Below are 14,955 nucleotides of genomic sequence, written 5' to 3'. Positions count from 1 at the left end.
CACTATATTTTAGATGCAAATGTTATATCTTTAGTTTTTTATTTTTTGAAGATAATTTCTATTATTAAGCCTATAGGTCAAGCAAACAAAAAATATGGAAGAAATTAAATACATCAACAACTGGAACATACATCAGTGGACCAGTAATTGTGATATACAGTTATTGTAGTAGTTTGGGCTAAACACATTCAGAAATTCTAATCCGATTCTATATAATGTGTACCCTTACTTTAGGGTTTTTTTTCCCCAAAATATATTTTGATTATGAAACGAGTGCACTATTAAGTTGCTTGAATAGGATGATAACTTTCACTTGTGTAAAAATCCTACATGCTTTTTTTTTCACTTTGCAAAACATTTATCCAACACAATTTCCTGACCTGTACCACCACATTTAAAAAACCTGGGATCATGCCTGCTCCTCTGGCATTAACATCAGCACAGAACTGTGCACTGGGAGCTTCATGGTATGGGTTTCTACAGCCTAGTATCTCCTGTAGGTGTAAACTGTACGTTTTTTCCATGTAGTTAAAGTGGAAAAACCGAGATCTTTTTTTTTTTTTTTTTTTTAAGATTTCTATGTCTATTAACTTGATTTGAAATGGAATATCCTTGAACTTCTTTACATCACAAGAAAACAAGAATTTTGAGGTGTTTTATGAGCTATTATGCAATGGTTTTATTATTTTGGCTCAACTGAGATAGTATGGGATGTGCAGAGCACCTTTACTAGAGAGCCATGTTTTTCAAATTAGAGGTTTGGTTCCACTGAGGATTCCTGAGGATTTTTTTTTCCACTGTTTGTTTTGTTCTTTCACTTAGATGTGCTAAAATGACCCCCGCCCCGGCAATTTCCTGAATTTAGCACGCAAAATATTTTATTTTATTTTTATTTTTTTCGAATACGAAACCAGAAACCACGATTTTCGCATGAAAAGCTTTATGTACTCGCACTAGAGGGAGAAGCATACTGTATCAAGATTTGCATTTCCGCCTAAGTCCTGTGACTTATCAGGTGGTTGTTGAGCGTCAGGAGGAGGAGGAGGGGGAGGAGGAGTAAAAAGGAGAATTAGAAAGTTGGGGGGAAACTCGAGTACTTTCTATTGCATCTGGTCTTCAGCTGTAACACCGGCCTAGTCCTCCGTCGTTCCTCGCAGGACATCTATATGAGCGAGAAAGCAGAGGTTGCCTGAGTTTGAGAACAGCTGTCAGTCTCAGCATGGCTGGGGGCTCGGTGTCCGAGTGCAAGGAGTACTTGTTTAAAGTGCTGGTGATCGGAGAACTAGGTGTGGGCAAGACCAGCATCATCAAACGCTACGTTCACCAACTTTTCTCGCAACACTACAGGGCGACGATCGGGGTCGACTTTGCACTCAAAGTTATCAACTGGGACAGCAAAACGCTGGTCAGGTTACAGCTGTGGGACATCGCAGGTAAGGACACGCTCGCTGACGTCATTATAATTACGTTTCAATAATGGATCCGGTGTTTTTGGAGCCACGAGATACCAAATCTAACTTTTCTGTGCGTCACGTGTCACATTGGGGAAGTTTCACTTGAGCACGCCACATCGAGACTTCAGAGATATGTTTTATCAGAAAATGATTTAAGATTATAATAATAATCAACCAGAAATGCAGATTTTATTTATCTATTTTGCAAAGAGTAAATTTTTAAACCCGCAGATGGCCACGAATTCAACGGCGCACGGTGGGAATTTCCAGTACAAAAGACCAGTTGATCACGTCTGCTGTTCTCTTGCCCACTTTATGATCACAGCAGCTCATAATTGTCAGTGGAATGTAGGTCACGTTGTTATTATCGACTAAGCCCCGCCTCGCTAAACTCGCCGTCATATTGTGGTGTAATTATCACCACAGCTTACAAGTATCTTTTGTTAAACTGGTCACGATATCCTATCACTGTTACCGTCCTGTGATTCAAACGGCCTGGTTTCCGAGAAGATTTCAGTAAACTTAAGTAACTTGGCACACAGGCCAACCTGTGCATTCCAGCAGCTTGAGTAAGCAAGCTGAGAGGAATCAGAGCAGTGTAAATACAAGTTTCCTGCATGCAGGCGGCACTGCTCAGACTCCCAGTGTTTGTCATCTCCAGGCCCAGAAATATCACACTGTAAACAAAAGAGTCTGAGAATGACGCGCTTGAGAGGACAGGTGAGAGAGAGGAAGTGAGCAAAGATGAGAAGTGAGCAAAAAAGACCGACCTTCAAAACGCAAGCAGGAGCCAGGCTGCCAGACACGGTCTACGCTGCTCTTCAGTCAGAGGGAATGAGGGTGTGATGTGACGTGGGTGAGGGGTCGCACTGTCCCATTAGCCTCTATCTTTTCATGTTTGATCCCAGTGCCAAAAATCCATCTGACACTGGGGCTTTTGAAATTCAGAACTGTGCTGACTGCGTTGCAACTCCCAGCTCTAATTTGTGATGGTTATCTTTGTGTTGAACATAATGAGATCATGTGACTTAAGGGCCATTAGGAGTGTGACCTCGTGGAAGTCTTGTGGAAGTGTCAAATTTTAGGGCATATTTTAGAAATTTTACAGTATTTATAAAAGGCAAAGTATAAACTGAGGCAGTTTACAAAATGGAAAAATGATAATTTGGCTCTTTTTTTATCAGTAGTGAAACAATCATGATCATGAACATATATTACACTTTTCAAAAATGGCAAGGTGAATAGGACTGCAGTTATTTTGTGTGTGAACTGACTATTTATTGGGAAAAATAAATACTTGATTAAAAAACTGTCCGAAGAATGCGACAAAATTAGGTTTTATTAGATTTTAAGCCCAAATCATCATCAGAAAGGTTTAAAAAAGCAAACAAGTACTTAACAGCCTGAGCCGCTGCTGCCTGAGAAATTATTTCAGTATCCATCAAAGTGGCAAATTGTGTTCCTGACATTTTTAAGCTAGATAAGATTGCAGCTTTTGGCACTTCTGACAGTCTTGTTGCTAAAATGCCGTTTCAAAGTTGTTTTCTTAAGGCTAATAACAGAGCTTTAAAAGACTAGAATAAGGTGAGCTCTATAAAGTAGTCTAAAGAGACACAAATTCCATGTGCTGTGGGTAAAGCAGAGGATTTTCAATGAGAAAAGTCTATATGCCAGGAGGTTTGAAGTGGGACAAATTCTGGGCGAAAGTGTTTCTACTACTATTCTGATAGTCTTGGATAAAAAAGGTTGTTGGCTTCTCATCTAACTGTGTTTTTACTGTTGTTGTCAGTCTGAAGTTAGATGCAATGGGTTAAAGCCATTGTGGTTTGATTACAGATGTTTAAAGAAGTGAAAAACAGGACTTCTATAACCTATACCTCAAAGGAATTTTTGGTCACTGTGTTTGTTCCTCATCTTGGTTCTTGGTTCACAGCCTGTCGTACCGCTTTGGTGAGCTTAAGTGCTGGATTAGTATCACATTGTTGGATTAGTCAAGTTATAGTGAACAATAAGACAAAACTATAATCATAATTTTAGAGACCAAACAGGGTTTCAAGGGTTTTAAAAATCTCTGTCTGGCTATTATATAAATTTTTCATGATTTAAAAAAAAAACAACAAAAACAATCCCTGCCTTTAGATATGTTCTATTCTTACTTTTTGGCAGGGTTGAGCAGGTCCTTCCTCTCCCTCAATCAAACAAAGCTCATATGCTGAGACAGATCAGGACAGATGGTTAGAAGACTGCTGTTTTTATTTTATTTATTCCACCGCTTACAGCAGTGACAGAAAGGGGGCGAACATTTGGGTGTCGGGGGGGAGTCATCACAACAACTTGCATGTCTGTCACAGAGTGAGTGGCAGTGCGGGCTCAAGTTCCCCACCATCACTTTGGCCCTGGCAGCACAAGCTCAGTGTGCAGGAGCATCTGTGACTGAGCGCCAGGAAGTGCTGTCTGCCTGTCACAGACCGACAGCACTTGATTAGAGGATCTGCGAGGGTAAATAAAAGCCTGACACACACACACACACACACACACACACACACACACACACACACACACACACACACACACACACACACACACTTTGATAGGCTGATATCATTAATTAAGACAGGGGAACATGCTAGCATAGATTAGGGAAGGTGTGTGGATCTGGATGTTCTCACCAGGTAGGACGACTCGGTTATTAAACTGCATTATTCACACCTACATCAAGGCCTGCCTTGAGGACACTTTGAGGATAAAATAAGTAACGACACGTGGGTGTAAAAGCTAAAAGCTCGAGGTGTAGTTGCCAAGTCATTAAGACCATTAATGAATGGCCATTAAGCCATTTAATGTACAGAAAAGGAGGAGGAATAATCATCTTGGCAACACTGAAAGCAACTTCAGAGCTTCTTTGTCTTTTACCGACCTCACTAGTGATTACAGTCTAGGAGGAATAACAGTAATCAGAGGACTGTACAACATTGGGGAAGTCAGTGTGAAGCATGCAGGTTTCCCACCCCTTTTCCACTCACAATTGCTACTCTCTCCTGGATTTACTCAAGCCAGTGGACACAATGATTACCGCTATGGCATAGAGTGAAAAGGCCTGCACCTTTTGGGCTCAAACATTGAAGTGATGAACGGTTTCACATTAATGGGATGTGTGTAGTGACTCCTATTGCAGTCCAAACTTTTTGTCCCATTAGGATCCCTCATTTCACCTGAACTTTTTATACCTCAATGATAAACTTCTCTTTATCTCATAGCGCTGCCGCTTTCTAACAGGGTTTGAAAAAGTAGACGCTACCCAGGACGAGGTTTCCAACACAGGTAAACTAAGGAAGAATGAGAAGGAGAAGTCTAATTTTTAATTACTTTTGCAAAAATACCCCAAAACTGAAGTGTTCTGTACAAAGAGGCTCTTATCTATTTGTTTGCACAAGAGCCAAAAAGGCTGGCGAGGAGCTGTAACTGATTTGATGATTTGATGCCGAATGTTTATGTTATCAGTAATCTGAAGAAACAGTCACTCATTTCGATTACAAATAACAAGAAAACAGGGAAAATAAATCAGTTTTCCGTTACTAGAAGGGATTTTTTTCAGTCGCCCATTGTGTTTGATTTGACACTCTAAAAACTTAATAGTATGACATTAAGCATATTGAGAAAAACATATACCCGTGATCAAAATATGTAATGTTCTCAAACATTTACACAACTGATTCATTTGCTATCAAAACAGTTGCTGATTAATTTTCTGTCAGTGGTCTGAAAGATTCATCTTCTTGCTGTTTGTGCTCTACTCGTAAACGACCGAATGAAGCCAAATCACTGCCAAGCAATTTAGCTCCTTTTGCCAAGTATGACAGTGCATACTAAATGTGACACTGAGACGTTTTCAAGCACACAGTGTGGCAAGCAGCGCAGCCATCGACGGAAATGGAAGCGAAGGCAGAAAACACAATGTACCGGTCCGTGCGAAATGAAAGGAAATACCAAATGTAAGTGTCTTTGTAAGGTGTTGGACAACCTCAAGGTGCCAGAACAGCTTTGGTGGTTTTCGGCATATATTCACACATCTGAAGTCTAAACTCTCTTGGACAAGCTGAGCACCATTCTTCCAATTCTCTCATTTGGTGATGATGAAGACCAGTGCCTCACACCTAAAGCTTTTTGTTTCCAATTGGGCGTCCAGATGCAAATCCTGTAATGTGTGATTCACCTTTATTTTCACACTCTTTGCCGCTCTGCTTTCGGACATCTGGATTTGTTGTTGTTTGCCCAGGTTGTCCTTTAATATGCCACTTATCTGTTTGTATATAACGGGAATAAATCTGATGCTTGTCATCAAATGTATATCTTAAGTAGATCATCAGTCCTTAGATTGATTAAGGATTCAGTCACCTGGGCCTAGAGGCCAGTCATTGACACCCAGGCAACCGCTGGTTGATAGGGAACAGTGCGTGCTCCGGGATCAGAGAAAGACTTCCTAACCACTTGCCAAGTGGAAGTGACTTAATTTGTGACGTACAACACAAACGGAAACAAAGACCATTAACCTTCAAAGTATAAAATGAGCCTTTTGAAGTATTTGGTTGCAGCAGTAGGGCACAACTTTTACCTAAAAGGTGAAAGTTCTCGGTTTCCAGCACTTTTTCAAGTTTCAGGAAAACTCGTAGACTAAACTCAGGCAAGTCAGTGTCTTTTATTCAAACTACAGGGAACTGTGCTAATGTGCTAACAACCAAAGGAATCACAAGGAGATTTTTAATACAGCACCCTCTTTGTAACCAGTCCCCTTTGGCGTTGTGTCAGGAAGGTCATCCGGTTGCCGTATTACCTCATAAGTTACCTGATTTAGAGTGTTAAGAGAGCAGACACCGTCTGCTCTCTTAACACTCTAGTGGTAGAGTGGTTGTGTTCTTTTGGCTGTTATCGGCAGTTGTAGTAGTAGTAGTTACTGACATTTTGGTCACTTTTTGGTGTATTCTTACCACCAACAATAGAGGTGAAGACCAAGAAACCTCTCCCTACCCGTTCTAGAAAGTTGCACAGATTCCCACAGGGCTATCAGCGGCAGTAGCACTGTAATTATGAATTAAATTTCTAAATTAAGGTGCACACAAAAACCTCTTAGCACAAAGTGAGGAGGGAAAAAAGGCTGTGGATTCAGTTCAGACTGTTCAGCGGTAAAGGCTGTAGTAAGCTGTAGTAAGTCATGTCTCACATGCTGCTCTGAGGAATTTGAACGTGCCTGTCATGTGTTACGCTCTTTTGAAACTCATGCTGAAGACTGCCTTCGTGACTGGGCCCGATGTTGCTACTTTAGTGTTGATTGGGGGGAGTGTGTGGGGAAGTTTTGCAGCCAGTTGCTTCCTAACAGCAGACGGTGACTGCTGCTGTTGTTACTGCCATGTCTGGCTTGGACAGTTTCTATGGTAACCCACCCACAGGATAGCAATATCTACGAACGTAGAGGAAACTAGGGTTGCTAGGGCTTTGGATAATGATGAGACTTTGCTTTATTTCAGTCTCTCCCACACAGCAAACAGAGATGATACAGTGAATCTAACTAAACCATTTCAATTTCATCAAGTACTTCTGTAACTGAAAATTTATGAAGATTTCATAAGCAGAGTGTCTAACTGCACTTAAAGGTCATGCACCCGTGTTTATCAGTGTGGTCGACTGAATTAGACCAACCCTGTTTAAAGCCCTTGAAATTCAACAAAGTTTGTTTTCTCTCTGGGTAGATTTAGTTTTCCACTTCTTTAGTTTTCGATGCTGTTGCCTAATATTGTGCTTTTAATGCAGAAGCACACACCTTTGTACTTTCCTGATATCTCATGCTTCTCTGTGGCATGCTCTGAGTAAATACACAATTCTTGCTCAGTCCATTCCCATGTTTTTCTGCTGATTGGGTTAGGAGCATATGACACTCATTACTGCTTTTAATGTAATTAAATTTGTTTTTTTTTTTTTTTTTTATAGTAAAATGTCCTTGAAAATTGCTTTTACAGGAAAGTAAAACAGCTTGATAGATGGATCTCAGATAGAAAATCTGTAGTCTGTATCCATTTAGAATTTTATTTCCTATGAAAATCCATACAGTGAAAACTTTTTTTAAGCTGTAAATGCGTTTTGAAGCAGAATAATTTAAAAGAACTGCAATTTAACTTAAGGTTTGTGACTTTTAGTGGTTCCACAGTGTAGTGGTTTACACATTTGCCAGACAAGTGGAAAGAAAAGATGGGAAAGATCCTGGAAGGAGACACAAACCTCTTGAATCGTGAAGGGCATCTGATGTAGAAATCTGCCAAATCAAATATGTGGAGCAGCTGAAACTACCTAAGGTTACCTAAGGTCAGTGACTCACATGGGAAAAACCACAGCAACTTGGGAATGCCCTGAAAAGCAAACAAAAAAACCCAAACAAACCCTTAGACAATCGTATAGCAGCCAGGTATGTGGAGCAACCAGACAGCAGTCGGAGTATCTGAAAGGTTAGTGAGTGATATATGGAAACCTTGCGAATACCCAAAAAACTTCTAATCCAGTTTTTGACAGTTCAGCAACTTATTGCTTATTGTGCAACGTTTTTTTCCCCCCAAATTCAAGATAGAATCATAAAACATAAATTCTTCAGGACAGTGTTACAATTCTCGCCAGCATGCAGGCACAAAGAATGTTTTCAGGATTTTTTTTTTTTCCAGATCTTGTCTGTTTTGGACTTTTTGGAGAAGATTGGATTTATTTTAAATATGCTGTTGTTATACTGTTTTTACTAATCTGAATAAAACATGCTCTACTATATTTTAAATCAACTAATACAAGTGAAAATATCAAAATTAATCAGTGGTCAGCATTGTTCTGTCACTCCATTTGGGCAAAATCATATGTCCTATAATACCTTGTAATGAATAAAAAGAAAAGAGGCCTTAAAAATTATTAAGACAGTACTTCCATCTATATTCTGCCCTTGCCTTCGCTATCCTAGATGTATGAGCTTTACAAGGCTTGGAAATGAAAGCCTTATTTCAGTCTATCGGCTCTTTATCCCACTGTGTCGTGTCTCTGGTGAATTCACCTGGGGTTATATCAGCTAAAATTAGACTCTCAATTATGAGCAATTACCGTCAGGCCTGTGGGCCCCACAGTGTATTCACTCTCTTGCTCACACCCGCACTGCGCCACGCCACTCCAGTTTATTGCGTGACTGGGTAAGTACAGTAAAGTGAAAGTGCGCTGGGTAAAGCTTTGCTCGCACTTCCTCAATCTCATTTTTGCTTCATTATTTGTTTGTGACTCAATAATAGTAAGGACTGCAAATGATCTAACACGCTGAATACTTGGAACTTTCCCTGGAGCAGTGTAGCATAAATATGTGCTAAATCCATCACATGTTATCTCAAGCTTATCGTGGCCTGCTGTAATTGCAGACACTCGATCTAAATATGATAAACGAGCAGGTGCTTTAAAGGCTTCATTTGTGGTAATATGCTAAGTAACTATACCTCTGGGGGTGACCCAATATTTGAATAGTTGGTTAAGCATAGCATATGGACTAAAATGTCCTCAGCAGCACCAGCAGTAGTCCTAATCATGTGATTACAAAGGCAAGTTCAAACTGGGTGCTGTTGTAAATTTGTCCCCATTATAAAATTAAAAGACCTGTGTTAATATTACATGCAAGGGCATTTAAGAGCCAGGACCTCTTAGAGGAGCTGATGTTGTCTTACAACTAGGAACCATATGCAAGAGAGCATATGTCCGAGAAACTGTTCACATAGAGATAAGATGGATAAGATTTAAAAAGTAGAAAAGCAAACATCCTTATCTAAGTTTTGACGCTAAAGTGCTTTTGTTATATCTGGTAAATTTAAACCACTGGCTCTTGACAGGAAAAAGATTAAATCTGTGGAGGAATCTCCAAAGCTGTATGTCTAAAAAGGGAGCTCATGCTTGTGCTCAGTCCTACTAGCTACTAGTGGTTTTAGGTTAGCGCAGTACTGACACACTGCACTGAAATATTTAGACTGGCCCTTTTAATGAGTGCGAGCTAAAGCCTTGTAACATTATAAAAAAGTGTAATCAAGTAACCTAATAAGTCAAATATATGCATATATAAATTGACAGAGTAAGTTTTATTTTGAATGCGATGTAGTGATGCTGGGATTTAACTCATCTCTGCTCTATTGCTCTGCTGAACAAGGATACTTGCCTGCTGAAACATCAGTGGCTTCCATGCATAAACAATTCAAATAGAGCTGTGTCCTACTTTCATTTCTTTTATTGTTGCCAACAATTGTCTGAACCTACTAACAACCCAGCACCTGATACAGTTCACTGCAATCGGTATATTCCTGGCCTATCGAGACTGTCCAGAGATATGAAGTATCACAAGTTCCAAAGCTGTTGCTACTGCTACCTTCTTTGCTTTGCTTACAAGCTTGCAGTATTTAAAAAAAAAAAAAAAAAAAATGGGTGCCCTTCATCCATCACTTGCATCAAAGTATCAACTGCTTGACTTCCCACCAAAGACCATAAAGATGAATCATTAATGATGCGGCAACCCCTTAATTCTTACAGAGACATTTTGGGAAAGTAATTAAGACCTAAGGTTATGTAGTTCCTAAGACAGTTTTGGTATTTCAGCTGCCTGATAAATCTGCACACTATGGATGTGTAACACTTGTATGTTCCCTGGAAAAAGCCTTTTCCTTTGTACACCTTTGGAGATGTGGTTTAAACACATTTTAGAGTGTACAAGTGCATTGCATGTGCTGAACTCCCTGCACACCTGAACTAAAGTGAAATAACACAGGAAGGTTAAAGCATGTAATTCAGTTCCTAGTATTGTTTACTTACCCCCAGGGAGTATTTCCTCTTTAAAGTTTCATTTTAAAAGTGCAAATAAGAAAATGGAAGTACTCAAGTACTGAGGTTTCAGTTATAATTACAGTTATTCTATGAAACTGTAAACATTTCCTTGATGTTTTGACATTTAAAAAGCATTTACTGCACTGAGTATAAAATCTGTATTCTTAATAGTTGGTTGATTTAAGTATCCATATGTAACAAAACCAAAGGAAGCAGTTGGTCTTCACTGGTTGTAAAACTCTTAATGAACTGGGGTGAAAAACTGCCTTAAAGTGATTCAGATTGAAAGTGACACACCTTATACTGCTGGTAATTTCCCTGCTTTGGCTTGGTGAAATATCACCTCAGATTTTCTTAGAGAATGACTTCAGAGAGTAGGCTTATTATAGTGGCAGATTACTCCTGTCATTCATAGTGTGTGTGGATTAAACCCGTGGCAAATGAGAAAAATAGGTCAACTAGTAACCATCTCTATCCTCGTCATTTTTGGCCACATTTAGAGGGGAAATTATTTCATTTCTCACCAAGTTGTTACAAATTGGAGTAAGAAATGACAAGTCCAAGTACTAAATATTTATTTCTTCAGATACTGTTCTGTTCATTTCAGGTGAATTATCACATATCTTTGCAGGGTCCACAGGTCCACAATTTTTTATTTTAATTCATTTTTTTCCAAACCATATTATTTATCTTTTAGTTGCTTTTAGCTGTTTTGTAAAAACTGTGCATTTACCGCTGCATCCTTTTCCCACCCCTCAGGTCAAGAGCGATTTGGGAACATGACGCGGGTGTACTACAAAGAAGCCGTGGGGGCATTTGTGGTGTTCGATGTAACAAGGGGATCCACATTTGACGCCGTGTCTAAGTGGAAGCATGACCTAGACAGTAAGGTGAAGCTGGCTAACGGCAACCCCATCCCCTCAGTGCTGCTCGCCAATAAATGTGACCAGAAGAAAGAGAACTCCAACAACACAGCTCTAATGGACAATTTCTGCAAAGAAACTGGCTTTCTGGGCTGGTTTGAAACCTCGGCTAAGGTGAGAAAGTGCCAGTGGACAAAAGCCATTTAATTTTATATGCATTCCTCTTTAGAGCTGGGTGACGCTCTTCTTTTTAAACTTGTGTCCTCTCATATTTATTCTGCACTTTAAAACATCCTACAGCAGCATGAAATGAAAAGTTAAGGCAGGCTGAAATATTTCCTTTAAAGTCAGCCGAGTCATTGTTAAACATGATTAGTGCTGGATTCAAATCACGTTTTACACGTGAATGTGACTTGTGTTCAATGACAGCTTTGTGCTCAGTGCTCATGTAGCAAAGTCAGAATAAAAGGAGATACTTATTCTTTTACTGAACAGATTTTTAAACTATTGTTGGCAGACAGGAAATCCTCAAAAGTTAATCCAAAGAGAAGTGAGACATCTTCTGTGTGGCGTAATCAAGTTAGGTTGACTGTAGTTATTGTGAAATTGTTACACGTTCTTGTTTTTTTTAGTCAGAAGCCGATTCAGCAGTTGTTCATGTTAGCATTTTTGATTCAGAATTCAGTGTTACATATGGAGGCTTGTAAGTAATTTGCATTAGATTAAAGGGCTGCAATCTGTTTAATGACTTAAAAATGACCAAATACATTGGAACAATTAAATTTCTTTTCAAAAAAGACAATCATCAATCCAGCTGTCTTTGGCATGCATGCATGCATGCACAGTATCTGGTAAAAAAGTTGTTGGACAGCTGGTGTGATAAGGTATCACATGACAGTGATGGATGTTACAGCCCAGAGCTGCAAGGATTAGAGGGATAAAGGTTTGAATGATAATGTTTTGTAGTGTTTCTTTTCAACTTGTGCCATGATGTCACTGGTTTGCTATTACTATCTTGAGATTGCTGCCCTCTTGCACTTGCTTTGTAAGCTAATTCTCATCTCTCTCTTCCACACACTTTAATTTAAAGGTCCCACATCCTACTGCTTGGAGATATATTAATGTTAATGTTGTTTGTTCTCTACGCCCTTTTAAGGGACCGTTATCCACGTAGAAAGAAGGGAAATTCAGATACGCTCATACTTTACAAAGTTTAGAAAAATCTTATAACTCTTTGAGAGTGGATTGGAAATAGGGCCTTTAAAAGATAAATTAATCATTAATCAACCGAATCAATACTGGTAATTAACTTATAAAATGTTCCAATAGGTATAATATTTCCATCTGAAATAAAGTGTAGTGCTAAACTTAGTTGTGCTAAAAGTTCTGTGCCTCAGTTGTTAGTACATGTTGTAGAACTTTGTTTTGTGATCATGAATGTTCTACATTTTAAGACTCCAGGGAGACCTCTTTTTTTTCTCCCTCAGTGAGCCTCTTCCTTCTTGGAAACTTCAAAATGACAAGCCGATAAACCGGGAAATGCCTACAGTCACGCACATGTACATTTCAAATAACAAACATCCATTATGTTTCCATGTTGTGGAATGCTTTGATGACTCTGGAATCAGCTGTTCCCATTTAGCTCATTCTAAATAACTGTTGTTCCTGGAGCTGTGCTACGTACCGAGTCATGTGACGTGTCTATGTGGGCGTGTGATGAGTGCAGAGCCAGTTCCTTTCTGTGGGTTAATGTTTTGTGTGCCTGTCACACTTGCACTAAACTCAACCCACAACAACCTGCGACTGGGATTCTGTTAATAAGTGCCAAACTTTCATGCTGATTCAAATGACGAACAGCATATTTTCCCTAAGACAGTACAAGGGGAAAATGCAAAGTCACGGTGAACTATGAGTTATAATGTCGTCAACAACCACATGCCATTACAATTTATTAAAAGAAATTACTTTAAGACTGGCTTGATTGAGCTAGCATACCAGTAAGTACTGTTTTAGCTCAGTAGTCTTTAATAGAGTAAATACTACAAACCAGTTTATTTCATTATATTTTAAATCTTTATTTTATTTCTGTTTGCCTTTACTTGAGGTGCCCAGGCCTTTTTTGAAAACATCTTTGCTACTGTAGAGTCTGAGCAAAATCCATAAATATTCATGCTATGACAGCTTTTGGGCCACAGTGTGAAGGACAAAGGCAAACAGTGATTTTCAGCCTGTCTCTGTTGGTCTCACTTTTGCCTTCTGTTACCCAGCTAAACAGGCTGGTTCACATAAAGGGCTTTCGTGAACTTTTGAAACTGCTCTGAGGACCATAGTGCAAGCCAAGGCAGAGGAAATTTCCAGTCTCCATACATGCTGTGCTGCAAATGACATTTTGTTTTAATTATGATTTTTTTATCACCTCTCTAATATATGCTTTGACCTTTCTATAGGACAACATCAATGTGGATGAAGCTGCTCGATTCCTGGTAGAGAACATCTTGGCTAACGACAAAGGTTTGCCATATGAGGAGAGCAATGGAGACAGGATCAAACTGGACCAGGAGACTGTGGCTGCTGAGAGCAAGTCAGGCTGCTGCTAACACTCAATCCATTCACATTAACCTCCCTTTGGCTCCCATCCAGCCTGTGGCTCCTGCTCTCTATTGCAGCCTTGGAAAGGAATATATTTTTTGGGGTTGTTTTGTTTTTTTTGTGAGTCTTCAAAGCTCCAGGAACTTCTCTCTTCACTGATGCCCATTTGACCTCTGTATCCGTAGTTTTTACACAGATACATTTTATTTAGATTTGCCTTAACCGCTCCCCTTCTTGTATCTACACGACTCTTTCAGGATCTTCGGTGCTGTCTTCATGTTAGGGTGCATTTCACCACCACCAACAAACCTCGCCTCACTCACTCACCCCTTGTTGTTCTGACAGCCTCTGAAGGCTCGAGACTGTATCACACTGAAGAAGGGTTCAATCTAAGCAAAAGGCTGAGAAACCCAAGCTCTAAAATAACATGTAGCCTTTCAAAGTCTGTGTGTTTTCTTTGCTGTACTTTCTCTCAGCCTCCTTCTGTTTATTTTTGTCACCCAGCAACAAAAAAGTGTCTCAGAACCAACGCAGGTGGACTTTAATGGCCCTTAATTTTTCATCTTACAGCAGCAAACCATGTTTGTGTCTGTAGCTTTTCTCTTTTTTAGAGTACCGTGTAAAAAAAGAAAGTAAATGGGCATCTTAGTTAAGTATTATCTTATTAGAAATGTGTTGTCTTAATGCCATATTTTCTCTAAAAGTGCCTTAGTTGATTCATATTTTAGTGAGGCAATGGATCGCGCAGTTACTTTACACAGAAGTATACAGCCGGACAATGAAGTATTTCAGTAATAAGAGTAATAATAAAAACTTTAATGATGATACTAAATGAGACAATAGGAAACCTTTCTTTGATTGTCTCTCCACTGGTATGATAGTATGTTCATGTATGTTTCAGTATGCATTTTTAAATTGTGTTGGATTATGTATTGTATAACTTTGAATTTGTGAAAAGCAGAAACAGACTACAGGGACTATGCTCAGTCGTCTTTTTGGATGCTAATCTGTTGAACTGTTCAGATGAAATGCAAAGGATTTTTTTTTTTTAAACACGTTTACATGTAGAAATACTTAAACAAAAAAACAAAAAAAAACTCAAGACCAAAACTAGAATAAACATTCGAACAGGTTTGTGCTGTCCACTTGTGATTAACTTGTCTGCTCAACTGTATGAA

The 14,955-nt window shown here is 39.3% G+C and overlaps 1 protein-coding gene across 1 annotated transcript; it reads left to right on the top strand.

The window, feature by feature from the left end:
- The first annotated feature begins 569 nt into the window (after positions 1-569).
- rab32a (RAB32a, member RAS oncogene family) lies at positions 570-14,909 on the top strand. The gene is made up of 3 exons (XM_084954115.1): positions 570-1,433; positions 11,085-11,362; positions 13,636-14,909. The coding sequence occupies exons 1-3, from the start codon at positions 1,220-1,222 to the stop codon at positions 13,783-13,785; spliced, it is 642 nt and encodes a 213-aa protein (XP_084810241.1). The 5' UTR covers positions 570-1,219; the 3' UTR covers positions 13,786-14,909.
- The last annotated feature ends 46 nt before the right edge of the window (positions 14,910-14,955 follow it).

The sequence above is a fragment of the Perissodus microlepis genome, chromosome 15, assembly GCF_051167445.1.
Source record: "Perissodus microlepis isolate ML-2025 ecotype Zambia chromosome 15, ASM5116744v1, whole genome shotgun sequence".
In the NCBI taxonomy this organism is placed as follows: Eukaryota; Metazoa; Chordata; class Actinopteri; order Cichliformes; family Cichlidae; genus Perissodus; species Perissodus microlepis.
The sequence above is the reverse complement of the archived record's forward strand: the minus strand, read 5'-3'. Positions and strand labels throughout refer to the sequence as shown.

What these genes read in the sequence shown, in the direction of transcription:
- rab32a (XM_084954115.1), top strand. Translation starts at nt 1,220, where the DNA reads ATGGCTGGGGGCTCGGTGTCCGAGTGCAAGGAGTACTTGTTTAAAGTG. An exon ending in ACAGCTGTGGGACATCGCAG is followed by an intron (nt 1,434 to 11,084) that starts GTAAGGACACGC and finishes CCCACCCCTCAG; the next exon opens with GTCAAGAGCGATTTGGGAAC. An exon ending in GGTTTGAAACCTCGGCTAAG is followed by an intron (nt 11,363 to 13,635) that starts GTGAGAAAGTGC and finishes ACCTTTCTATAG; the next exon opens with GACAACATCAATGTGGATGA.